This window comes from Camelus ferus, chromosome 24 (genome assembly GCF_009834535.1).
Source record: "Camelus ferus isolate YT-003-E chromosome 24, BCGSAC_Cfer_1.0, whole genome shotgun sequence".
Lineage (NCBI taxonomy): Eukaryota > Metazoa > Chordata > Mammalia > Artiodactyla > Camelidae > Camelus > Camelus ferus.
In genome coordinates this window covers 17928213-17956166 of record NC_045719.1, presented here as the reverse complement: position 1 = coordinate 17956166, position 27954 = coordinate 17928213, and the positions used below count along the sequence as shown (strand labels likewise).

The window sequence follows — 27954 nt, the reverse complement described above, 5'->3', positions numbered from 1 at the left end:
GTCAGGGCTAATAGTTTCTGGTATGTTTCAAAACTTCAAGGTAAATAAAGTTGAACAGATTTCTCCAAATCCACCCTGGAGCCCCCTCCCCATGATAAATCTAGTGAACGCTGGGGAGTAAGACAGCAATGAGACACCAGAGGGGAAACCAGGTCCCCTCCTTCCTTCAGGTACCCAGACGTCCTGCGGTCTGTCTGGAACTCGGGATATAAAAGCTGCCCTCTGGGGGCAGGTGGGACTTGGCCACCCTGGATTAAGCACACAGGTTTGAAGACCACTTCCTGGGGCTTCTCTGGGCGATGTCAAGTCCACAGAAGGTACCTCCCCACCCCCGGCAACGGGCCTTCTGCCCTGACATCCTTCTCTGGGGACATTTTAACCATCTCCTATGCCATTCTCCACATCTCAGACCGGCAGCAGACACACAACATGATGAAATTTAGCACAGGATTTCTGCCTTTCTCCACAAAACGTAATTAAAGTCATCTTGCTAAAAAGCTATATATATTTCTTGCTGAGAAAGAAAAGTCAATCCAGTTCCAGAAACTATTTGGAAAGAAAACCAAAGAGCACATCTGTCTGTTCTTATCATTTCCATTAAGTGGTCAGCCCAGCCTTGGCTCCAGCACACGAATCTTCAGGGGTGACTCGGGCGGTCATAACTATGCCCTGTAACTAAGGTCTGGTGTAAGTTTTCTGATGGAAACGAAAACTGATTCCCTTTGCCCTGTGCTGCCTTGCGAAGTCTATTTTATGTGTGCTGTGCTCTCTTGTGTTTAATGAAAAACTTCTCATGAGCTGGAATTCGGAAGTGGCTGTTTTTAGCTGCGTTTTATAAAAATCACAGACGAGGATTAGAAACAGAAGTAAAACTGGTTATTACCTGTACTGGTAACAGACACATAATCAATTCAGCTCTCCAATTTGCCTTTTCACCTTCTGTAACATTGGCAAATTAGCCCCTGCTCACATTTGCTATCCCCCCAAAATGGGCTCTTAGGTCCCATTGGGGGCACATTCTGGAATCAATTTGGAAAATGTTTTGATATATTACTTTCCTTTTCTGCTCTCACTTTATAAAAATGAGGCAAACATTGGTCCTCTAGGTAGGCAATAAAGTACTTTAAGAGGCTGCCACCTACTTCCAGCAAGAACAGAACTTTGGGCTCCTGAGAAGACACCAATCAGATTCATCACCATCCACAGGGGGACCACGAGGATGGAGGGAGGGAAGTGAATTGTCCATTCTGGGTCTTCTCAGGGAAGATTTAACCTTGCCATTCCCCTTGTAAAAATGAAGTCAGACATGCTTTCACTGCCAAACTGTTACTCCCTCTTATTGCTCCCACCTGGGTCAAGAGCCAGCACCCCCCACCCCCCCCAGGAACCTCCAAGGCTGAGAAGCAGCCAGGGGAAGCCCGGAGGGTGGAGGCAGTCAGAGGAGATCACTTGGAAAGAAGCAGGATGAAGGAAACGGGCCAACAGATCAGCGATTGGTGGAGAAAGCGAGGTCAAGCCCTGGATGGCTCCAGGTCACCAGACTGCTGGTTTAACCTAGCCACGCCAGTCCTCTCCCAGGTGCCGGACCCGGCTGTGAGAACTGGAGGGGGCATGTGGACAACTCATGACCACATGTGACTGGTCCTGGGAAAGTCAGGACCCAGGGGCACTGAGAGCGGGTGCCCAACATCAGCTCCCTAGGCAATATTTCCTAAGAGAGGACAAGAGGTCTGATTTCAGTTGAAGGAGAGGACCGATCAATGGGCATGATTTTCTATACAGGATCCTGGCAGTTTGATTGACAAACAGGAGAAAATTTTAATTCTGACTTGGGGGATCTCTGAGGCTGGAAATGGTTGAGATTCCCATCCTTGCTGGGACAGGGCAGAAGTCAGCACGAGGGTAAAGGCCAACTCAGGAAGAGGAACAGGCAGTTCGGACCCCCAGCATAGGTTTTAACAGGAAGTCGACCAATTACAGCTCCAACCTAGCCTTTCAGCATCACACAGGCACCACCCCCATCACTCGGCCCCTCGTCGAAGGGCGCTCCTGTCCTGAGGATGCTGCACGTACCTTTCGATTCCAAATCGGTGCCTGACTGGTAGGTCAGGAGCCCAACTCAGGCAGCTTTAATACTCATCTAAAATTATGCTAAATGGAGCAGCCCATGGAGCTGGAATTAACTCACAATCACAAGTTCTTCCACATTTACTCTAAACTTTACAAAGTATTTTCTCATACCCCTAGTTCCTGAGAAGAGAAGACAGTCTTAAACCTGTATTATTATTGTTGTTGTTATTATTATTATATTATTATTATTATTATTATTTTAAAACTGTAATATACCCAGAATAACGTAAGAGTGTTAAAAAAAAATCAGTTAAGACTTATGTGAAGGAGACTGAATTAATGAAGCAAATCATTAGAAATAAAATCTGTGGTCCAGCATCACGAAGCCCCTTCATCAGTTTTCAGTAGCCATGGCTTCACCTTTGATGCCCAATAACTTCACGTATAGATCTTTCCATTGATAAAAGTGGACAGAACATCTCTGTTTGAAATCCCAAAGCAGCAATGCCTACAAGGCTTTCAAACATTTATAAGAAATTAAAAACTCTAGATTCAAGTGTCATGTTTACAGGATGCTAACAATAGGGCTATCTGGAAGCATCCAAATGGTTGTAGCATGCTGACTCAGCCAGGGGATTCTCTCAAGAAATGTCACACGGGGTATTGCCTTTGTGAAAGCATTATGTGGTTACAGTTGAGGTTCAAACCACTACCATCAACCATCATCAACAAAGTAACATATCCCATGGCTGAAGTCAGTGTATTTGATAACTTAGCAAGTCTCCTTTTGCCTAGTTAATGCCAACATCTGTCTTTGGGCCATGCTAACATTCCCAGAGTTGTCTTTTGGTTTTTTCCTCCAGGTTATTGGGTGCTTTGAAAGCCACCTTGTGTGATGGTGTTAGTAAGCTGTGTCCATATTAGCTAAGAAACGTCCCTCACTCATTCAGCTTCCACTAGCATGTGGCACAGAGAGTTCTGTACTAAAGATCAGATTTTTATACTCACTAACTTTTTTAGCAAACAGCAAGAGCAACCCGCAGGGAATTTTATGTACAACGCATCTCTCCATTCTACCCAACAGCTAAAAGGAACTCTGCAAATCAAGAAGCATGCTGGATGCTAGCGGTACCTTGGAGACGGCCAGTTCCTTAGATTTAGATTCAAACAGGTGCTCCAGCTTGGAGGTGTCCACCTTGATAGGTTCCAGTTTCGACCACAGGAATTCTCTGCAGCGGCCGTTGTTCTTACACGGCCACTCGAACGGCCGCACTTCATTCCAGAACAGACGGATGGTCTTCTTTTTCTTGGTGAATGCTGGCTGGCCCCTGGGTACCTGGGGCCACCCTAAGCCCTGAGGAGCATTGAACACTGGAGGAGGAGCCAATAAATTACCGGGGACTGGAGGGGGAGGCACGCTGTCCAGCAGGGGCGGAGGGGGCGGGGGCGGCAGACCCAGAAAGGTGGGCGGGGGCGGAGGAGGGGGCCCTGGGGCCTCCCTGTGACCCAGGTCCACGTCCAGGACGTCGATGTCATCCTCCTCCCCCAGGTCGGTGAAGTCCATGTCTTGGATTCTGAGCTCCCTAGGATTGGCCATGAGCTGGTCCCAGATGTAGTCAGATTCCGTCTTCGGCTGCACAGATGCCTTCTCGGTGACCTTGTCATTGGGCTCGCCATCAGGGGAGATGGACCCTTTCCCTAGGTCCCCGCTATTGAATTTCTCAGCAAAGGCTTTCACGCTGCCCCGATTGTCCAGACAGTCAACGTCCACCTTCCTAACGCTCTCATCCTGGACGAAAGAGTTGGCCTGCAGGGTGGATATCCTACTGGCCAGGCTGGCTACTGCCTCCGCCCCCTGCTCAGGCCTCCTGGTCTCGCCCTCCCCCTTCTCCTCGTCATCCGTGGGCTTTCTGTTATGGGCATACAGCATGTCCAGCATGAACCGTTTGCTGGTGAGGATGTCGCCACACTGCTCATTTACTCCGGCATCCTGAACACCCGTGGACCACAAACCTGAAAGTATACGGGGGGAAGAAAATGAGAACATGGCACGGACCTCAATACCACGAGAAAACCAACGAGGCAACACGTGGGCTTTACACACAGAGTGACTCAGGGAGACATGGAAATAAAGCAATTGAAGAGGGAGGCACGCATGGCTGACAAGATGCTCTTGACCAGAAAGATGCTGCATCAAAGTGCCAATGACCCACTCTAGGACCCAAGACACTTATAGGTGTGACACTTTTTGTGGCTCTGGCCTAGGCTCATGGGAGAAATTTTCCTGACCTTGCCTGCCCACCCATGACAGCTGGTCAGGAGCCACCCAGGGGCTTCTGCCCTAACTAGACATAGCAAGACAAAGAAATGCCACCTCATCCACAGCAGGTGTTGGAAAGGCTGTGGAGTTACGCCCCCTACCCCACCTCTGCACCAGCACAGCCAAAGCACCCAGAGAAACACACAAACCCCGCCACTGGTCACACTGCAAGTTCACAGCCACCAGTCTTCGGGAGACCCATCATGTTGCCTGGCGGTCCCATCCGTGACCTCTTCTACATGACGTGTCACACACCTTCTCTCTCCTCTAGCTTCCACCCGTCATCTCATCCTCTGCAAGCATGGCCTTGCTTCCCAGTTCAGCAGCTTAAAAGACAAGGTCAGAGATCTTCCAGGGTCTCCATTCTGCCTCCTCCCATCCACCTGCACCTGAGCCCCGACCATGGCCTCCCTCCTGTGACAACTGATAAACCGTCCTCTTAGCAGGGGTCAACTGCTCCACTTGGGCATTTGGAAACCACTCCAACAGTTTTCTGTCCTGCATCTCCCATGCTTCTCCTGCACATAAACATGGTTAACTTCACCCATTAAAACAAGAAACCTCACTTGATTCCACTTACCAATCCAGCTATAATCCAAATTTTCTCTTTTCTTTTAAAGTAAAGCTGCTCACAAGAATTGTTCGGCTGTCTGCAATTTCTCTCTTTATCTCTCTTGAACCCAGGCTAATGAAAGATACTCCTTTCCGAGTGACCGATGACATTCCTATTGCACTAGACCCAGCTGTCACCCCCTCACCCTTGACTTAACACCCTTACCCGGCCTCCAGGTCATGGCACTCACCTGGTTTGCTTCCTTCTTTTTGGCTGCTCCTTCTCAGTCTCCTCTGTTGGTTCCTCTTACCTTTAAACTTTAAATATCCATGGACCTCTTCACTCTTCCTACACTCACTATCTTAGTCATCATCTCATCCAGGCTCCAGGCTTTAAACACCGACTTCTGCCCTCACTCCCATCCACTCACTGAACCTGCCTCTCGTGTAGTCATTTCCCATCTCTGATATGGCAACTTTATCCACCTTGAGGCCAATTCCAAAAAACCTTAGAGTCATCCCTGACTCCTCCTGTTCCTTCAGCCCACATATCCAACACCGCAGGGCATCCTGTTAGCTAAATATTCATGTTGCATCCAGAATCCAACCACTTTTCTCATCCCACCCCTGGCACAACGACCCTGCTCCAAACCAGCATGGTTTCTCACTGACAGCATTGCAGGGGAGTCCCCACGCCGGTCCTGACTTCTGCCCTTGTCCCTCTACAGTCAGTTCTTAACACAACAGCCACGTCGTGATACGTTGAAATGTATATCCTTCTGTCTTGATGGTGCCTTGTTTCACTGAGACTAAAGACCAATGACCTGTCAGTGTTCACAAGCCATGTAGGTCCCACCTGAATGTTCTCTCCTCTCCAACCACCGCCTCCAGCACCGCTCCTCACCCTCTCAGATACACAGACATGAACTTCTTCACCTGCAGTAGCTCCTTGATATTCCTAGAGTTCACCAAGCATGACCCAGCCTCAGGGACTTTGCCCCTCTTGGGACAAACCCAGTTAGCCACACAATTTGCTTCTCAACTTCCTATAGATCTTTGCTCAAATAGTTATACTCCCAGTGAAGTCTTCCTTGACCACCTTACCTACCTACCTATCTACCTATTTTAATGGAGGTACTGGGGATTGAACCCAGGACCTCATGCATGCTAAGAACGCATTCTACCACTGAGCAATGCCCTCCCCTCATTTTATTTTGAATTGTGTAAACCTCCCTCTCCCCTACGTGGTTTATCATCCTTCCCTGTTTTATTTTCCACCCAAGCACTTCTTACTGTCTCATCTTCCACATGCTTTCCTTTTTTATTTTATTGCTGCCTTTGCCCCATCCCGGGAACAATTATAATTACTCGTTAAACTGTGTTCTTCCTTGGAATGTAAACTCTACAAGGGCAGGGATCTGGGTTTGTTTAGTTCACTGTTGTTATCTCCAGCATGTAGGATGAATGAATGAATGTATGGGCAGGAATGTCATTCCTCTGAGTTTGCTTCTTAAGGGCCAGCAAGGCTGGGCGCTGGGCATTTCAGGTTGTGAGTTTCATCAGGTATCCAGGGCCCCCATGGACACCTGTCTGGGGAGGGGCAGGAGACCCAGGCTGAGGACGTGAGCATGGGGAGCTTCATCCCACCAGAGGAGCAGGGCCCGACCCCACGTGCTGGGGGAGGACACTGGGTCTCTCCCGTGTGGCCGTGTCTGCATCCTTGAGGGGGTATTTACTAGGGAAGCACAAAGGCCCCCTGGTGCTCTGTTTTTCCCAGTGTAGCTTTGTTCTCTATGTTCTGCTCAACAGTGGCCAAGGTCACCAAGTGACCAGCACTAGAACAAGGAGCTCTTGAGTCCTCTTGTAGGTCTCACCAACAGAACACACTCAGGCGATAATCACCATCAAAGAGAGAGAAGGTGGCATTTGAGGACATGATGGAAAAAATCTCTACAGCTGGTCAGACAGTCCTGTAAATAGGGAGACTGCTTGGATGCCAGGAGGCTGTGGCAGATAAGTAGCTGAGTGTCTCTCAAAAGACTGCCTCACTCTCTCCATTTATTGGGAAATGTTGGCAATTTTTTAATTTTGGCGCCTGGGAAAAGAGCATAATCAGGTAACAACTTAAATGCTGGTTTTCTCAGTTTACTTTCTTCATTCATTTTGGTCTTTTTTTTTTTTAAACCATCATTAGGGTCCCTAGTAATCTCCTTTGCTTTGAAGTCTACTTTATCTGGTATTAATACAGCCACTCCTGCTTTTCTTTGATTAATGGTGCCTTGGTATCTTTTCCCAACTTTCAACTTTCCATCTGCCCATGTCATTATGTTTGAAATGAGTTGCGTATAGATAGCACATAACTGGGTTGTGTTTTTATCCACTCTGCAAATCTCTGTCTTTAATTTAAAGTAATTATTAATACGTTAGGGCTTCAGTCGGTCATTTGTTTTTGTTTGTTCCCTTTGTTTCAGCCTCTGTTCCTCCTTTCTTGGTCTTGGGTGAGTAACTTGAACATTTTTTTTAAAATTTCAATGTGATTTATCTATAGTGTTTCTGAGTGCGTTGCTTCACGTAATTTCCTCAGTGTTTGCTCTAGGTGTTACCATATATATACACACTAAACTAGTCTATTGGTATTGATGTCTTACTACTTTGAAGTGTAGAAACCTTACTTCCATTTAGATCCCTTGACCCTCCCACTTTTTTGTGGGGGGGCAGTTGGGGAGGGAGGTAATTAGGTTTGTTTGTTTATTTATTTATTTATTTATTTATTTATTTATTTATTTATTTATTTATTTTAATGGAGGGACTGGGGATTGAACCCAGGACCTCGTGCATGCTGAGCACGTGCTCTACCCCTGAGCTATACCCTCCCCTTTCCTCCCACTTTTAAAATACAGTTGTCTTAAGTATTTCCTCTACATACACTGAACATTGCACATCAAATATAATTTTTGCTTCCACCGTCAAAAATGATTTAAGAAGCTCCCAAGGAAAAAGATAGAACTTTTAAAATTTAGACCTACTTTTACCCAGTCTGTTGTTCTTTTCTTGCTGGAATCCCAAGCCTTCATCTGTCATCATTTCCCTTCTGGTCAACAATGTCGTTTAACCTTTATTCATCAGTGGCTGTGTGAACCCCTACTATGTTCTGGACACCCAGCTAGGAGGGGAGGACTCACAATGAACAAGAAAGACACCCCCACCCTCACAAAGCTTACCTTCAAGTAGAGACAAAGGACAGTTACACAAGGAACTACAGCAAAATGCGGTGAATGCCACAATACAGCCTCTCACACTAACGCCAGGGAGCAGAACACAAGAAACAAAGACAAATAAAACCCTGCGACTGGAATCAGTTGAGTCTCTTTCAAGCCCTACAAATTCATCTTCGAGCCACAGGGATGACCATTAGAAGTAAGGTTGGGAACCACCCTGATTGCCTTTGTGATCTAATTGAGAACATTCTGAAAAGCAAGAATGATGACAGAGCTTCCTCGATTCCACGGCTGCTGGTGGTGCCGTGAGCAGTGGGATTTTGTTAGGAACCAATAAGCTACAACAAATAAACATGATCATATCTCTTAACAACCCCAGACTGAAGCAGAAAAGTCACTGCAAAGCTCTAATTCCTGGACACCACCAGCTTGGGGGAGAAAGTCAATGGTTCCTCACGGGGAGCAGAGTCTCCATTTTTGGAAAGTTGTACTTACTTGGAAGAATACTGGGCAATCTGATCCAAGAAAGTTCTGTTCCCTGCCTTATTTTTACTAATCCAAGTTGTTGATATGTTTTAGGCCTGCTAAACCTAGTTATGAGGACCAATTCCTAGAGTTATACATAATAAATAAAACATGATTTAAGGGCAAACGGATGGAGAAGACTTACCCAACAGCCTGTACTCTGACCATAATTACAGTAGATGTAAATAATTACAAGTAGAATTTGAGAGTTTAACTGTAATCTGACTTTGAAAGAAATTAAGTATCAATATATGTAATCCTCTTGGCACATACATCTTCAACCAGACAAAGGGTTTTAAATGCCATAATTCCTAAGATGTAAACTAATAAAGTGTTTCAGTCTTCCTTTTTCACTGCATCACAGTGACCAGTGATACAGAAGCTAAAATCTAATAATACAACTGTGGAAACTCAAATATTAACTCTTTTAGACTAAGCTACTGATTGACAGGTCTCCTGGGAGACATGATGGCAACATTCATTCATTCAATCTTCATTCACTCGTCCAGGCTCCAGGGACAATGTATCCTTAACCTGTGACCTACCAAGCCATGCAGGAATCCTGCCACTGGTTAAAGGCCCATGTGGAACCTTAATACTGCCCTTTGGGCCTCAGATGTAGGCTCCTTGAGTCTGTGTCACTGTGTAGTGGCTGGTTGGCCCAGAAGACACGCCTCTACTGGTAAGGAGTGTTAGGGGAGAGAGGTGGCTTCCTGCCCCCACGACAGCATGTACATCATGGGTAGGAAAGCCAACCCCATGGTGTCACACAGGAGTCATAATTCAAACGATTATTTGAATCACTTACAATTTCTAAAACCCTCTGTGGTACCCACCCCAGAGTTCCTAGTGAAGGCTAATATTTCATTTGGGCTGTAATCATAAAGTCACCATTAAACAGGTGAAACTGGATGAATGTCAGGTATAACACTAACAAGGAATCATTCTGTAAGAAAAAGAGTGTACTTGATACCAAAGAAAAGAGTGGTCCTGAGTAAACTGCAGAAAATTAGCTAAATGATGTGCATTCCAGCAGAGCACATCAAAGCGCCCTTAGCACACTGCAAACCGCCACTTTTGGGGAAGCACCACACCATCCTTTTCAACAAACTGACTCTGGTCTGCGATGCTTGGTCACAACGGTTTAACACAACTCACTGGAAAAACTCTTTCAAAGGAGTAGATGACAACATGACACGGCTCTAAATCTGAATCAGAGAAAAGCCACACTTACTATGAACACTTAAACAATTAGAGGGAAATGGGGAATTTCTCCTCTGGGGCTTATTCCTTATGAAGGTGCATCGTTATTGGCCCTTTGGAAGTCACGGCGCAACAGCACGGCAGAGGGTGGGGGCCCTTCCGCGGGGCAGGAAGCTGCCGGCTGGCTGAGGGTGGCCACATCCCTCGCCCCCGGACACGGGGGACAGTCCGCTGAGTGAGCTGAGCCAGCAGGTCAGCTCGGAGGCCAGCGACCCCCGCCCCCACCTCCGCGCGCCGGGGTTCCCTGGGCCGCACTTGCTGAGAAACGGGGCTTCCTTACCGGCCCCGCTGTCCCGGGAGCGCCTGTCCTCCTTGTCCTCCCTCTCCAACGTGCTGCTGGACGACGAGATGCTGGAGGCCGAGCAGTTGTCCCGCTCGTTCAGCGCCTCATTCTGCCGCTCCTTCTCGCTCAGGGAGGCTCGCTCCTCCGGCTCCGGCTCCAGCGCCCGCTCCGCCTCGCTCTCGGCTCCCACGTGGCCGGGCGCCGGGTCCTCGGGGGCCTCAGCCGCCACCTGCCCCGCCTCCGCCTCGGGTTCGGGCTCAGGGCCCCCGGCGCTCGCTGGTGGAGACAACAGTGGAGTTCACAATCTCGATAGAAATTTCTTGAGCATCAAATGAGTGCAAAAATGGACTTTTCTGTGCTGTCTACGGCAGGCAGAATTCTCAGCTGGACCCCTAGATTCCTGTTCCCTGGTTATTCACTCAAATGTGAATCTAGGCGCTGTGCGGAAGGGGCTGTGTGGCCTGAATTCACATCTCAAGTTGCTTAACCTTAAGACATAGAGATGATCCAACCTGGTGAGCCTTTTAAAAGCAGAGTGTTTTCTGATTGGCACCAGAAAAGGATGTCAGAGGGATCAGAAGAATAGGAGGTATTTAACACATCAGTGCTGGCTTTAAAGATGGAGCAGCCCACGTGACAAGGAGAGGGGTGGCCTTAGAAGCTGAGAACAACTCTTGGCCAACAGCCAACAAGGAACGTGGACCTCGGTCCTACAAACACAAGAAACTGAATTCTGCCAACAACCTGAGTGCCCCTGGAGGTGTGTTTTTCACATGGCCTTCTGATGAGAGCCCCGCCAGCCACAGCCTCGACTGTGGCCTTGTGATACCCCCAGCTGAGAACCGAGGTAGCCATGCTGGGCTTCTGACCAGGGGAAACTGTGAGATAATAAATGGGTAGTGCTCTGAATAGCCATGTTTGTGTGACTTGTTACACAGCAATAGCAAACTAATACATGCTTCTTTGGCCTCTTCAAAGAAACAGGAAAAAAAATCCGTGGTGAATCAGGCTGAGAAGCAAAGAGCAGCCTGATGTTTTTTCAGTGGCTTAACCAGTGAGGCCCACCACCCGTTGCTTGAATTGTGTTTGCTTATAATGTGAAGTCAGTCTGTCATTTTGAAAGTTACTGAGAAGAACCACTCATGGGCACAGGACTCTGTAAACTTATCAAGACTGGAGATTTGATGCTGGTACCAAAGCCAGACGCTCAGGCTCCGTGTCATCCGCTAGGGAGGAGGGAAAAGGCAGTCTGCCTCATGCATGTGTTTGCTGAGCAATCCTCTCAGCTGTGAGCTGTGGATGGGTAGCAAAATGACTGAGAATACAAAAAAAAAAAAAAAAAAAAAGTCATCTGTAAAGGCCAGAGGAGGAAGAGTCACTCCTGAGGGCCTGACCGTCCAGTCTGGGCCAAGTCACATCGCTGGAATCCTGGCTGCGCTCCAGCCCCAGGCACACACTGCTAGAAGCAAGAGAGAAATTCAGGCAGGATCTGTAGTGGCAGGAACTGTATGGGGTCTGCCCAGACCCCCTGAGAACAGTCAGATGGGGAGGGGTCTCTCTTTGTGGAGGCATCCTGCCAGCTCAGGTGACGGGCAATGTGGGGCCCAGGGCAGGCTCCCCTCCCAGGCCAGGCAGTGGCATTACTATGGGAGAGGAAAGCTCAGGCCTCACTGGGCAGGGGCTCCGGCTGCCCTCACATCCCAGCAAAAAGTCATTCTGCAAGGACGCACTCACTGGGTCCAGAACCCCTTGTCTGCGCTCACTCTCACTGCCTCCCTCAGAGGATGAGTCAGGGCCCTGGGGAGGGAGGGAGGGAGCCTGTGAGGAAGATGAAATGTCAGCCTCTCCTTGATGTCCTGAGTAACTTCCAACGGAGAAAAAAAAGAGAGAAGAAATGCTCCTCTGTGGGAATCTCCTCAGTGCCCTTCAGGTAGGAATTGGGTGTACAGGACAGAGGGACCTTTCCTGCTGCCCGCCCGGGGCCTGACAACACATCATACGTCTTCTGCTGGGACTCCAGCCTAATGCAGGCACCTGCTTCCTGGGCCAACTGGAGGAAGAGAGGACAGCGCAGGAAAGGCTGTCTGCAGCCTGCTGGGCGTCCCTGCTGGGTGTCCCAAAAGGGATGGTTTGAAACTAGCAATGACAGCAACATTTCCAGGCTGAGAGGCACTGGCTGTCAGTAGCAGGGGGACACCAAAGGGCACACCACGGTGAACCCACGTGCACCAGGCACTTTTCCTTAAAAGCAAAAAAAAGGAGGCTGGGTACAGGGGAAGAGTGAACAGACCTTAGAGAAAAATTCCCTTTGGCGTTGAACGCATTTTTTTTTTAAATGGGAATTTCTTTTTCATCTGATAGTAGAGTATTGAGCAAAGAGCTCCCCAGCCCCGTTTGTTTTTCCAGCATGGCAGAAGCGTGGTCTGAGTACCAGCAGTGTCATCATTTGGTTGACAGAGAGCATGTGTTCTCATATACACTGACTTTAGAAGAGCCACATCAAAACGAAAAGTGTGTTTCCAACAGCCTTGCATGTGGCATCTGTTTCAGTTTTAATTGACGAGCAGATGGTGAATACTGGAGAGGGTGCCTCCGTGTGGCTCTCTCCCTGACCGGGACCCGGTGCGGTTGGTTGCCATCAGCCTGTCTCCCCTCACCGTCCCCAGGAGACTGGCAGACAGAGTAGGAAGGAGCCATGGTTGTTTGACTCCAGCCTCCACGCACTCCGCTGGCATTTCCTTCCACTTAAGTAGCGACTCTGGCCCCTGAGGAGCTGGTGGCTGCAGGGACAGGCTGGCATCGGACATGCACGCGCTAGAAAGCCACACACTCTTGGGAATAAACAGTGCCATCCCGTCCCCCCGCCGTGTTCAGCCTCGCTTCACAGAGTCAGACATTGACATGTGCGATCTGACCACTAGGGTGGTTTCCTGTTTTCATTTCTGCTGGGGAGGCAGTCATCTCCAAAATGAGCTCCTGACCGGGATGCAGGCTCAGTGTCCCCAAGGCCTGACTGCAAATCGGTGGTGCAGGAAGCTGCTCTCACGACGAACACATTACATCATATTCACTCACGTTCAAGTCAAGCCGAACCACCAAAGACAGAGAGAGAAGGGGACAGAGAGCGAACCCGCAGAGCCTCTCAGTCCTGACGCCTCTGCCCTGAATGCCCCAGGCAACACGCATGTCAGGGACACACACACACCCCTGCTTGCAGATGACTCACCCGTTGGCTAGTGATACGGGACGTAAAACCTACCAATGGGGTCACCGTGGTACATGACCAGGCACCTAGTGAGGGCACTGGGTGACAGGTGATAGGGAGTCCCTGGCAGGGACCCATAGCTGAGCCCTCCCCGAGCTGTTAATAAATACAGGAATGACAAAAGCAAAAGTTCCCCGGGGGCTAAGAGTCTGCCTTCCTCCCATGTCCAGGGACCCCCTGTGTGGTCCTGGGGCCAGCATCTGCTCCCAGAGTTCTCGTGGACACTGGGGAGACACCCTGAGACGACACACTGAATTCCAGAACAAGTCTGTGCCCCTCTCCCATTCTCCTTCACCAAGACCTCCATCATCAACAGCCCCCTCCACGTACACACAACTTTTCCTCCTGAGTCACTGCCCCGAGCCACCTCAGCATGTCCGGCAGACATGGGGGAGTGTCACTGATTCTTGCTAAGTCCCCAAGAAACAGGAGGAACCATGTAAGTCTGCAGGAAAAGTCCCAAAGGGAGCTACACTGTTTGTCAATACTGAAGGATGCAAACTGCTCACTGACACCAAACAATGGTGTCGGTGGTTAGAGGCACGTTGACCCACGAGACAGACCCAGCTCTTGTGTCTGGAGGCTCCAAAGGAGCTAAGAGATCCTCCACGTCATGTGTGGCCTCTGTGTGGCCAAGGTGGGCAAACTCTACCACCAGTGGACACAAGGAAATCCCAGCCCCTCGGCTCCTACCAGACACAGTAAAAAAAAAATTTGTAAACGTGATGGGTGTTCTAAGAGCAAAAGCACGGTGCCCTGGGAGGGGCTGGCCAGGGTCTTTGGCAAAGCCTGGACTAAAATGATATTCAGGCAGTCTCCAAGAATGAAAAGGAGTTAAAGAGTAAAAACCGGACATGAGAATGTTCTGGACAGAGGAAAGAGCACGTGCAGAGACCAGGAGCACACGGCACTCAGGAGGGGATGAGAGATGCACCATCAGGGGCTGGGGCAACGGGCCTTTTAAGGTGAGTTAAGGCCCTAGGGCTGTACACTAAGGGCAGTGATGTCTGCTGCAGGTAGAAACAGGCCACATTTCACTTTGTCTGAGAGGACCCCTGACTGCACCCACATCACAGGCACACCACTCTTTCCGCCAGGACAGCGGAGGTGCGCCTGCAGCCACAGGTCAGGCTCCGCATCGGTGTGGGGTGAACATTCAGCGTGTCTGCAAAGCCCGCAGACAAAGAGACTGAGAAGAGGTGAATGCCAGGCGGTGGGGCTCCAGAGAAAAAGAAAACAAAGAAACGGCACCACTGGAGGAACACTAGGGCACGTGACTGAGATTCTGGACAGTGGGAAGTTTTCCATCCCAGGATCTCCTGGAGGGGGTGGAAGGCTAGCATCCGAGGGGAGGGGGCGCTGCAGGGCTGCGGTCCCCTGGGAGGCACCATTACGGAGCACTGCACGTGAACCTTCTCAGAAACCCACAGACCTCTCCGTGGGGGGGGGGGGATCTCTTCCTGCCCCCAGAAAGCTGAGGCCTGGAGGGAACAGCCAAAGCCCAGGTGCCCAGCAGCCCTCCTCCCCGCGGTGGGCGCCAGCTTGGAAATGAAATGAGGACATGGCAAGAAACGCCTGGCAACACAAAAGGCGTCCAAAACTGGGATCTGTCTTCCTGGACCACATCCTGAGAGAGCAGACTGATGGGATCTTGGCATGGCTAGAAGGCACTTAGCAAAGGCCAGAAAAATGTATTTGGCCAGAACCCACACTGACCTGATTCAGAGGACTTTAAATTTTAAGGTTTGGAGGTGGGGAAGTATAAGGGAGCAGAAAGAAAACAGAACAAAACAAAACAAAATTGAACTACAGAAAAGGCTAGAGCAACGGATGATTTATGGAAGGTGAAAGATATAATAGGAAGCAAGAGGTCCGCGGTGCATTCAGAAGGAAGTCACAAGGAGCCTGGTTACTGCCATCCTGTGGGGAAGGACGTGCCCTCTGAACACGGCCACTAACAGGGGTTCTTTATCCAAAGGAAGTAGACATTCCAGGAGCGAGAGGCTGGGGAGCCAGGATGGAAACCATCAGCACGAGAACCACGGGGAAAGAGGGAACACTTAAGTGTTTGTTAAGAGAATGTAAAAGGGCGCCCAGTCCAATGACTGGGATCCCCTCATGGAGATCACAGACCTGGGAGAGAGAAAAGGGAAGAGCAGGCCTTGCGGATTTCAGCCAGCTCATCCCCTGTTCCAAGTCAGCCGGAGCAGACATTGACTCATACGGGGTAATTCTTCACCCCTTTAAAAGCCCAGCACCGACTCCTCATCTGGTCCCTAAAATCTCACGAGGCATCAGGCCCTGCTTGACCCTAAGTGAAGTCAAGGTGAAAGCTGCTGTCTACAGCCTGCCTTCGACACAACTGTGCCGTCCTAGGAACCAGAGACACATCACCCTATTCAGTTCTCACCAACAATATGAAGTTCAATGTCCCCATGTGAGAAATGAGGAGAGGTGTTCAGAGAGGCTAAGGAAATTGTCCTGGGCTACACAGCATCCTGAATACTCTCAGCCTGCTCTTGCAGACTCATTCTCTGCTCCGCTCTGTGTCCTGGGAGGCTGGCCTCTCCGAGAGTTTCCATCCCCTTCATTTTCAGAGAAGTCAGCCCTCAGGAGGTACCTGCAAAGGTGGCAGGAGGGAGACGCTGGCATATTTATGTCCCACCTCTCTTCATGCGGGGCCAGTGTGACAGAGGTTGTCGGGCCAGCCTTCTGCTCCTTGGGGTCCCTCCCAAGGCCAGAGCTCTTACTGAGTCCTAGCTGTTTATCAAGTTTTTCCAGGCCTAGAGGTGGGAACAGTCTGGACAGTTTCCCACTGCTGCTAGTCTCTGGGTGCTTCCCTGCCCTCTGATGGTCCTATGACCCTCTCTGGACCTCAGCAAACCAGCCCTTCACAGCCTGCCTTCAGGCACCCTCTGAGCACGCGCCATCTCCCTCCAACAGAGCCTTGCTGGCCAGCAGAGCTGGGATTCAAACTTTGATCGGCCTGATTTAAAGGCCTGGTCTGTTCATTGTGATGTTACACTGTGTGGTGGGCAACTTGAGCCACAAAGGAGTATATAACTGTTTCTGAGAAAGCAAAACAAAACACACACAGTGGGCACGAACGTTCCAGCTCCGCTCTCATCCATGTCCCTGGCAGCTGAGTCCAAGAGTGGCCAACTGGAATCTCCTGTCATGCAAATTTTTCTTTGAAGAGATAAATTGCTGGTAGAAAGATTTGAACTTAATAAGTCTCTGAGTGGCTTCAATCGATTTCAATCTGTGATGATGTCTCAACGACTTTGCCAAGAACTTGGCTTTCTGGCAGGTCTTATGAAACCGAGGGCTGGGCCAGCCAGTCCTATAATAGTGGCTCGAAACTGTAGATTCCAGGGACCTCCCCAGTTCAGAGCGAATAACTAACACCGCTGACTTTAAACTTGTGGTTGAAGCCCATAAATGTGAAAAAGGTCCCAAGAGAAAAAGCTCACAACTTCTAAAATTCTTTGCATTTTGCCTTTGGTGTTAGGCCAGGTCTTGCTAAGCTGTTCGCTCAGGTTCCCTCTGGAGCAGGATTTCTCGGACTTAGAATTCTGGAGTTTTGGGGTCAGATAATTCTTCGTGGTGGGGGGCGCTGTTGCCTACTATCCTGTGCTTTATAGACTATTTGGGAGCATTTCTGGCTTCCACCGATTAGAGGCCAAGGGAGAGGCCCCTCTCCATTTGTGACAACCAAAAACATCGCCAGGCACTACCAAATGTCCCCTGGAGGAAAAGTCACTCCTGGTCGAGAATCACTGCTCAATAGGAATAGTTCCATTAGGATGGACACAAACTCAGTCTACTCCAGCTTTCCCCCCGAAAAAAAGCACGTATTACCTGCAAAATACTGATTCATTGGTCTAATGAATTTGTATGCCTTTAAAATGAAGCCCAGCTTTGTCCTCAGAGTCACAGCTAGATTTTTCCAATCAGACTCTGACCTGAGCCACCTCTTCAGATGAAAACCATGTGTGGCCAAAATGACCCTCAAAAGTCCTTTAGGAAGATGCTACTTTATAGAGCCCACACCCACCCTCCGCGTTCTGACAATCCGAGTTTTCACCGAGCTTCAGTGGAACGCTGTAAGATATCCTGCAATTATAGTCATGGGCCATGTTCTCTCCAAACACAGATCCTTAAATTCTAAAGTCACATTTGGTGCAACAAGTTGTTCAAATGGCAAGAGGCATATGAGAGTCAGGAATGGCTCAAGAAAAAAAAAAAAGATCCGTGGCCCTCATGTCATGCGCACCTGGGGACACACCTGGGTTGAATGCTGGCAGGATTACAAGCATTATTTAAACTGTAACTTCCACTCCCTACTTTTTGCCTCTCAGATCATGCTTTTGGTTAAGTTCACTTGGTTACACATGTACACAGTATAACTCTCCTGTAATATTATAAGATTTGAGGTCCTGAAACTCAGGGTTTCACTCGGTGTGTGTGCAGGTATCACTTGGGCCTACTCACAGCACTTTGTGGAAACTGGGGCTCAGAGAAATGGCACAAATGCTGACATTCTGGCTACTGCTATTGCTATGAGTAATAAAGTCCTTTGTTTCTGACCCAAGAGTTTCGTGTCTTCTGCCAACATCCATGAGATCATGGCAGGCGAACTCACTAGCTTACAAGTAGGGGAAAAATCTCAGGTCCCTCACAGATTTTGATACCTACTGCTGTCTACGAAATTATCACGTTGACCCCATAACACTCTTCTTTAACAACTTGCCCAGTGCCACTCTGCGCCTTATCTTTACTTAAGTATACTTAAGATTTATACTTTGTCTACTTCAAAAAAAAAAAACAAAAAACTCAAGACTATTTAATATTGTTTTAAAAAAATATGGTGCAATAAAACACACAGCAGGCAACTGTCATTCTCCATAAGAGGAAAAGAGGGGAAATTTTTGCCTTTTTCCATTTTTAGAGACAGAGAAATGGCAAGGCAGAAAAATCCAATGATTGCAAAGACTTTCAAAAAAGTTCCCCAGCAGGTGCAGCACGCAGGGCTTTGGCCTCGGGTTGCGTTCCTGGGACATTCTGTGTAACTGACCAAGCGGCATCAAGCAGCAGCTGTCAGGTGAGGGACAGGGAGGTGGGCGGCCTGAAGTCCCCAGAACCACAAGGACTCCAGTTTCCTGCCAATTCAGGAAACACTGGATTGGAGATGCCTAAAAGCTCGATGCAAGGCAACCAGTATGCACGAAGCTGATGGCTGATCCTATTCCATCAGTACTGGGCCAGCTGGAAGCCGGATACCAGATGTTTGTGATTCCCGCCAGGGGGACTGGATGGCCTTGGAGAGCACGTCTGTACCTGAGGGAGGCTACAAACACATCACACAATGAAGCGGACGAAGATGCTCAGTCAGTGACTGGTGACAATGACAGCAGCCATGATGATGAATGAAAATGATAAAAAGTGATGATTCATTTTCGACGAACTGAACATTTCACGATGTAACTATATAGCTATGTTTTACTTCCAGGTATGAAGATCGGAAGGCTAGAGAAATTGTCATATTTACCAGGACTTTAAATGCTGGGATCTGTGAGAGAAAACATCAGTACATCATGTCCATAATCTATGCAAGTGCCTCCAGGTGGGTGCTGGTGAATAGGTCATGGCCATATAAGCTATATTTTGTATCTCCAGATATTTGGAAATATCCAGGAATCAATCACAGGTAGGAAAAAAAATCACTGTTGAGCACAACTTTCCCTGACATAAAATTAATATAGCGTGGTCAAATTTGCAAATGCATCTCCAAAGTGTTATTTCTGTGAGCAAAATAGAAAATAGCGAGCTAAAAAATGAGAAACACAATCAAGTCACTAGGTATGCCCTCAGGCCTGCACTAGTGGGCGGAAGTGCCTTGTAAACTCTTCATAGCAGCTTCTTTCTGCTGGGAAATGGTGACTTCTCTCCATTTAGCCTCAGCAGGGACTCAGGTTTGCGAACCAGGGAGCCTGGAGAGAGCACACTTTTCACTTCTAAGGAAGGCAGTTCACCTCCGGGGCACCCTGCAGGGACCACCTTCAGCACCTCATTTTGAGATGAGTGGTTTTCTCCACTTTGTTTCCACGAAACAGGTTACCTAGATCTCGCCCCCACTGGCATCAGAGGTGACCTTGCTATTGTGACTTCACTGTGGGTCCACAGATTATCATTACTTTTAATCCTCAGAGTAACTTCCTCAAGGGTCACATCGAAGAACTCTATCCGACTAAGAACACTGTACCTTCTTCTCTAACGAATGAAGACAACTTATCTGTTTCCAGGGTCATCTGTGAGTTTCTTAAAATAATAGGAAATAAACTTATTAGACAGATATTCTGAAGTATATCTCCAGGGCTCAGTGACAATAAAGAAAGGGTAATAAAAGCAATGGATGAAGAGAGAGACCCTTCCACGTTTGCCTGGATGTTGTGAGGCGATCTGTCTCCACTCACTAGAGGACAGAGCAAATGAGAACACACGCATCCTGTTTCTTCATCACTTGGGCCTGAGAGTTTCACACAAAGGAAAAACATTCAGAGCATCACCACGAAGCTTAGGCACCAGTGGGACAAACATCTGCCGTGAGCTGCAAGACGGCCAGATGGAAAAGTAATTCAAGCACACACTGACTTGCTGGTGGGGGTGGTGGCATAATTTATACAAAAGTTAAAGCAGATTTAGCTGGGAAGGTTTTTGGCTGAAAGATCTCACTAGATGGCGCACAAACTGGTATTTTGACCACTTGCCCTTTCCTCTTTGTAAATATATTTTGTCAGAGTAAAGGTAAAGAAGCTTTCATGTTTTCATATTTTCAGCCATCAAAAGTCCTCTACAACCCAAATAAGGAGTTTTAATAAAAGATCTCATAAAGTGACCTTTAATCCTGAGTTAGGTATGATTCAGGAACAATTACCTGTTTTTCCTTTTTTTTTTTGGTAAATAAAATTCTGAAATGTAGGCTACAATATTTACAGATACTGGGGAAGGGGCAGCAAGGGAATGACGTGCCATTAATGGGAGTAGCACCACAAACACCAGGGTACCATGATGCCTGGAAAGACAGCTGGGTTGGGAGTCTAAACAGTGCCTGAAGTACTCCCAGTCTGGTGCCAACAAGATCTGAAGCACATCTTCCAACTGTCTGAGCCTCAGTTAAATGTGGATAATAGCATCTCCCCTACTGAATCAGATGCACCACAAGGTATCCAAGAGTAGCATTTGGAAGGAAGACACGGAGCACAACAAAAAATGTGAAATCAATTACTAGCATCTGATTCCACAAGGAGCAGGAATGAGCACTCCAGTCAGCCCCTGGCATGTCTGGACCACACGCCAGGTGTTTGGTGCAGGACAAACACCTGGAGGCGTGACTGCATTTTTTACTCCTCCTCCAGCTGTTGGAATATTGTCAATGTCAGGGACAAGCAAAAAATAGTCACTTTCAGCATTGGAAAGTGGGACCTGGTGAAAAGGACAGACTTGTTAACTGGACGCTAGCAGAATGTTTCAAAGACTCACAACAAACCAGGCTGAGGGAAATCTTCCCATCCTATCTGCTTTGTGCTTCGGTCGTAAGGGCAAAGGCTGCAAACCAGAACGCAGCTTCAGCCGTTCTCTTTGAGAGGATCCTCTTATAGCACTTCTCCTTCGACACTTAAAATTTCCAGTTGTGTAATTCAGTTATGTATCAGGACAAGGATGTCAGAATATTTGCTGTTTCCAACTGATCTGGGTGACAATGACTTAACCTATGATGGACAGTGCTTCTAGATTCCACAAGACTCACTGTTTCCTCGTCCCCTCCCCCCACCAAGGAAAAAGCAAACATCAATGTTGTTCTATTAATTTGTTTTTTCACGGGGGGAGAGTAATTAGGTTTTATTATGTATTTACTTAACTATTTTTAACGGAGGTACTGGGGATTGAACCCAGGACCTCATGCATGCTAAACACGCACTCTACCAAATGAGCTATACCCTCCCCTCACTGTTCTATTAATTTTCAACCGAGTCTAAATTCAAGTCCAGGATTCCTTTTTCTGATGCAGATCTCAATTACAGTGTGATTTCAGTCAAACCTTCTCTTAGACTCATTGATCCCTTCTCTGCAAGGGAAAATGACATTTGCTATTTAGCTTTCTGAAAGCATACTGAAATAACTTTATTTTCCCCAAATGCATACTATGTATGCACAAAGAATTTTCTGTGTACTTACTGAAGTTTAAAATATCTTGTCTCTTTAATTCCTTGAATGGCCTCGAGTTTGACTGTGACCAGCCAAAACACTTGAGGAATTGTCTTTTTGCCACAAACAAACATCAAGGAGATTAAAAAAGCTGGAGAACAAACAATGTTTACAAATACTGATCACTTCCTATCAGCTTGGGGCCACTCTGCACTTCACAGTTTGGACAACCATCTGTAAAGTGCTAGAGATATAACTCGGAGAGTAAAAGGTCTCAAGATGAAGTGCTGAGCCACAATTTTGCAGGGGAATATTTGTTACATTGCCTCTGGAAATACCACTATGTAGACAGAGCAGTGATATCAGGCAGGGCTTGGAAAGCACAGAGCTGTGACAGAGCAGTCTGTTTTCCTGATCCTCAGAGTCATATTTTAAGACCAACATTACTCATCTACGGCTGAGCCATCTGCCCGGGACAGTCTTCCATGGCTCAGGGACCAGGGGTGACTGGATGTGATGGAAAGCTGGGGTGGCACCAGCCTGCTCCTGCCGATTGAGCCCTGAGGCTTGGAGAACCAGCAGAGAACTGGACAGCCAAGATTGCTCCGTTACATCCAGTTCTGCTGAGGTCATGGAGTCCTGCCTTGTTTAAATCAGACTTTATGCCATATTTAGTCAACCCTCTTAGAGTTAAAAGTTTAGTGTCTCTGTTATCTTCAGCTGGCTAAGTCTACATCAGGCTATACGCCATAACACTCGGTTAAACCAAACAGTCCTAGCCACAGAGTTAGTCTCCATGCAATGTTAAGTCCCTGCACCCGAGACCCATCCTCTCTGACAATGTGAAAGAAAAAGGACCCACAATTTGCAACCAGGAAAACTGCTGATGCCCCAAGGCTGCAGGGGACAACATCGCTGCTTTTCTCCAAAGCTGAGACGGCAGGGAATTTCTCTAGGGAGAGCCTGCCTGCCTGCACACAAGCACCCACACCCACACCCACACCCACACCACGTGCCAGTCATCTTCACTATTTCCTCTTTTTTTTCCATCTTCAATGCTTAACTTCTATTTTCACTAGGTCCACATTTTTCTTTGCTTGCTTTGATTAACTTTATTCTCCATCGGTTTAACTTAAACCAGACTGACAATTCCTATAGTAAGCACATTTAAAAGGAGTCATTTTATTGGGCAGATCCAATCAATAAATAGCATGCAAATTACAGAGTAATAACGTTAAACCCCCTGCGATTAAGGATTAAATGTCAAAGTAAGTCTTATTTTCGGCATTCCCCTTTTTCAGTGATCATACACTGGTATCTTTATAAATAACTGTGCTTTGGCAAGTGGCTCTGCAGACCCCTCACGTAGCAGCCACCCTACGAAGCATCCCATTAGTTGCCTCTCAGTATGAGTCTGCACGCAGGAATGGTTACTGCTGTGCAGAAGAAGCCTGTCTGATGTTCATTACCCCATCAGTTTCCCTCTCCTCTCCCTGCACTCACCTTGGGGAGGCTGAGGTGTTCCCGGGGAGGAAGATGAAACCGTGACAGCCTCCTGTGAATCTAGAGACGAAGGGCTACAGCTCAGGGGGGCGGGGGAGGCTGGGGCTGCCGGTGAGGTCAGGTCCAAGGAGAGGTCAGCTCTGCCCCGGTTCGCGCTCCGGCTTCTCAGCTCCTTCTCATGCGCCTCAGCTGCCAACTGCTCCAAGTATTTGTATCTGAAAGTTAAATTCCAAAGGGTTTCCGTAAAAAGAATGAGGAGCCCGTGGCTGATGCTTGTTTATGGATGAAACACCTGCAGAGTGAGCTGGTTTCCTGATGCACAGAGCGCAGCGCAGGGCTGGCTGGAGGGCCCGTCTGCCAAAAACACCCAGCAGAGCCAAGATGCTAATGATTAAAAAATCCTGCATCATTCATAACCAAACAAATTGGGGAAGTGGCAACATCACAGACTCCAGATACTAGATCACGGCTGCAAAATCCCATTTTGCTCTTTTAGGAAACATTTGTGCAAACAAGCAAAACGGCAGTAATGACCATCACCAAGCCCCAGCAGTGACAGCTGAAAACCACACAACCTCGGAGCTCACAGCTGTGAAATGGGCGGGCGCCCTGCTGCGGCAGAGAGGAACAATGCCCCAAAATACCAAAAGGTCGTTGGACGAGAGCCTCTCTGAATTGCTGAACCTGCTTCAATGCTAACAGCAATGCGACTGGAATTCACTTTGTTCTCTTGGTGTCGACCATGGAAAGTTTTTTATATTCTAAAATATTTCTGAGTAGGACTCAGACACCCAATAGCTGGGACCTGACGTCACATATAGTTTATTCATCAAAGTCAGTTTAAAAGAACAAAGATACATCTGTTTTGCATTTCAGGCAGGCAGAACCCACTGTTTATTAAGACCAGCTACCAATCATATTCCTCACAGTGCGCTTTATAGATCGGACCAAAATAACTTTGAAATATGTGCCTCTTCCAGATGTCGGCTAATTTTACCCACCATTATTGGTTCAGGGATAAATTTATGAACTCAGCTGTAGCAGGTTTCTGACTACGGTATCCACCACGCAACTCTGAAACAGCTTATTCAAGACCCTCACTCACATGCATCCGGATTCACTACTGCAGTGTCTTCCGATTGGCCAGCCCCCAGCACTGGTCCAGTGTAGCCCCCACCCAGACACTGCACACGGCACCCAACTGAGCCAGAGAAGAAGGGCAGAGCACACACTTAGAGCCTTTAAAAAGCGTGCATTTCTTCAGCCATCCTTCAGGGGGGCGTGGCTCTCCGCGTCTGTAAGTCATCACCCCGTCTCCCGGCCAGTCCAAGGCAGTCTCTGCCCTTCAGGACAGGCTCGCACGCGCGTCTCCCCCTGGGAGGCCTGCCTTGACCACCACAGCTGGAAGTGATCTGGGCTTTGCCTCTGAACTCATGTCGGATATGTTGTCCATTCAGCTCCGATGGCATTTTACATTACTGCCTGGCATATGCAGTCATCTCTTCACATGTTTCTGTCTGTTTTCAACAAGCAGATAATAGGATTCTTGAGACCAGGAAGGTAACCATCCTTTGTTCTTTCCCTCGGTGATGGGAAGCCGGCCAGGTGTGCGGTTAGGAACCTGCGAGGCAGCAGCCCACCTGCAGAGGTCTGCCTGCAGCCCCGAGGGCCAAGGGTGCAACCCACCCGATTTCACTGTCTTGGGGCGTGAGTTAACCTTCAGGGTGAATCTTTGCTAAAAGATGGATCTGCAGATACAAACCTCTGCCTCACAGTGCCGGGGTGAAGCCAGACCCAGACAGAAAGCTCTAGAAACTCTGGACTTTCCTTGCCCACAACGTCACCTCTCAAAAAGTAGGAGAGGGAACAAAAGGAAGTTATTTCTGAACTTAATTCAGACCAGCAAGGAAAAACCACCTGGCTGTGGAAGTGACAGGAATTGTGGAAGAAGCGGTCTTGAGGGCAAGACTCAGCCAATATTTGTAAAAGTAGAGGGGCAGGAATGCTGCGAGCCCAGAAGTTTGTGAGCACAGGTGTCCCTATATGGTGTCCAAGACTTCTGCAGCAGGACCAAGGGTGGGCAAGGAATGACGTGCAAAAAGGAGGCCTGCCCGGGTCCTGGAGACCAGAATCCTGGAGGGGGGAAGGGAAGCAGGGCTCTGACAAGATCAAAAGAGTCCAGGGAGAGAAATAATAAAACCTCACATGGAAGGCTTCAGGATGGGAGGACAACCATCAATAACCTTCATTTCAGCCAGTCAGGCCCAGGCCTCGGTCTGTCCATTCCCCTCCCTGTGGGCAGCCAGGCTGGCAGGTACGTGCTGACAGCCAAAGGGTTCACCCTATTTTCTGCGGGACCAGAATACGGGCTCATCCAGAGTCTGGGTAGATATGAATCCAAGACGATTCCTGTGCACCCCTCGGTCTCAGGGACGTCCACCCTGAGGATCCGAGAGACAAGAAGAGAGTCAAGGGTTTAACCTGAACTGCTCGGAGGACCTTATGCGGCATGGGCACTCGCTGAATGGGTAGAAATGGCCAGTTCTACAGATAAAGCATGCTGGAGACCGGCTGCACAAACCTGTCAGTGAACTTCACACTGGGGAATTATACACTTAAAAATGGTTAAAGTAATAAACTTTAGGTGATATGTACTTTTCCACAATTTAAACATTTTTTAAATGGCAGGGGCGGGGAATGCCCCGGTGTCACGAGCCGCTAAGGTTTTTTATTGCTCCACCGCGATGGGCCGGAGTGGTGTGGGTGGCCAGACACACACAGGGACAGCTGGAACCTGGCACTTAGAGCTTCCAGCTCAGCCACGGTTCCTGCCCCACGTGCACCTCCAGGGCACAACCTTGGGGGGAAGCTAGATCTTCCCTTAGAGAGTGACTGAGCGCCACATGGTACTTGATCCTAGGAGCCCGCTAGCCCATTTGACGACGTCCCACCTCTCGCTGCCTAGCAACAAAGCCCCTAAACCACAGACCGTGATGCAGCCTCCCAGGTATGGGGCACTGGGTTTTCCATCCACAGACCACAGCTCCCCAGAAAGGCATTTCACCTTTGCTGCCTTCACTGAAACATTCTCATTATCCTGCCTCTGGCGACATCTTTATTCATTTGTCTTTTCGTTACTCATTGAACCTTTTGTTGAGTGCCTGTCATGTGCTAAGAACCACGGTAGGCACTAGAGATTTAATAATAAACAAGGAAACCCCCACCTTCGTTCAGGGGGAGAGACAGAAACAGTGGGATGCCCTCACGTCCCACAGGGCTGTGAGTGGCCGGGCTGGGACTGCAGTCAAGGGAACACACGCTAGCCTCTTTCCACAGGGCCCGATGGAAACCCTGCTTGATGTTCAACTTCCAGGCTTACAGAGGACACTTCCTGCCACCCTCCTACTTGGAAATTTTCCCTGACATGAAACTAGTATCTGGCTCCCTCTAAGTTCTACGCTGTCCTCAGACCAGGCTCAGAACCCTCTCTTACTGCTTCAAAATCAGCTTTATGCATAATTTCCCAAAACCTAGCCCAGCTCCAATCTTTCCCTTGGACTCCGTTCCCATAACCTCTGCTTGTCAGAAGGCACCTCCCACCCAGGTCCTGCTGTCCCCTTCTCCATCCTGACCCCCACCCCAACATGTTCCCTGCCTGGACCTCATCCCTTGCTACTTAAAAAATAAAAAGATTTATGAATGTCATATCAATCAATATCAGATAGAGAATTTCTTATCGTATTTTTTAAAAATTAGAAGCAGACCTAACAGAAACTTATTCTGGGTCTGCAACATTATCAGTAAAACAGTTTGCCTGAAATGATGGAACGAGATGATACGAAATGCAATTTAAAAGTTAAATCAAATTTGTATGGATGGCCATTATACCCTGAAACAGCAAAATGACATTCATCTCATTATACGAGCTGACATGAACCTCAAAAGCCCTCTGCTGTTGACTCTGTCTTTTCTGAGTCTCTGCAGTAAGGGTAAGGGTCATGGGACCTGACAAACACACCTGGCTCTACCCTGAACAGTTAACAGAGGGTGTCCTCTGCTGTCTCTTTCCACCTCTGATCTCCATCAGTTTTTCCCTTCCATTTCCAAATTCCAGTATGCCTGGGAATCTTATCTTTTCCCGGCTTCCTGGAAACTCCCGACAGCCTTCCAAAAAAGGATGAAAGTACAGCTCCCTCACTCCCATCTTCAGTAGGTAACTCAAGAAGCAGACTAACCAGGAAAAGCTGCTGGTCCAAACCGAAGGAAGATGCTTGGCTGCTTCCCCAAACCTCCATGTAAACAGAGAGGTGGGCAGTAAGGAAAGAATCCCACGTGGGGCCGTGGAGAGCACCAGAGGCACCAGCCAGGAAGGCTCAGGCAGATGGGTGGCGCGGGGGCGAGGACAGAGGGCAGAACGAGAGGGAGAAGAGGGGTGGAAAACTCCTCTGCATGAGTTTTCCAGGCAGAAGTGACGCTCTGCTTTGAGGAACAGAGCAGTAAATAATATCCAGAAAGAGGGAGCCTTTAGCGATTTGGGGAAAATTTGACGTCAGCCTGAGTAAGTTCAGACCTTGACACAGCACCTGGTCAGCTCTCCAGGAGCTTTGAAGCCTTGCCTGTGCGGACAGAATGTGACAGTCAAGCTGTCAAAAGCTCAAAAAAGTGCAGAATCTGGAGGGAAAGCCAAAAAATAAAATTTGATTTCTTAAGCCCGGGCGTAATGTCATGTCCCCCAATGTCAAAAACA

General features: G+C 48.3%; 1 protein-coding gene across 13 annotated transcripts in view; it reads right to left on the bottom strand.

Annotated features, from left to right (window-relative positions):
• The window catches only part of FHOD3 (formin homology 2 domain containing 3), a 411926-nt gene that overhangs the window by 57538 nt on the left and 326434 nt on the right, over positions 1-27954 (bottom strand). For all 13 annotated transcript variants that reach the window (XM_032467256.1, XM_032467268.1, XM_032467258.1 and 10 more), the window contains 3 exons: positions 23208-23422; positions 10229-10507; positions 3203-4083 (listed from right to left, as the gene is read on the bottom strand). In XM_032467256.1, the coding sequence (XP_032323147.1) occupies positions 3203-4083; positions 10229-10507; positions 23208-23422 (1375 nt within the window). The remainder of the gene's footprint in view (positions 1-3202; positions 4084-10228; positions 10508-23207; positions 23423-27954) is intronic.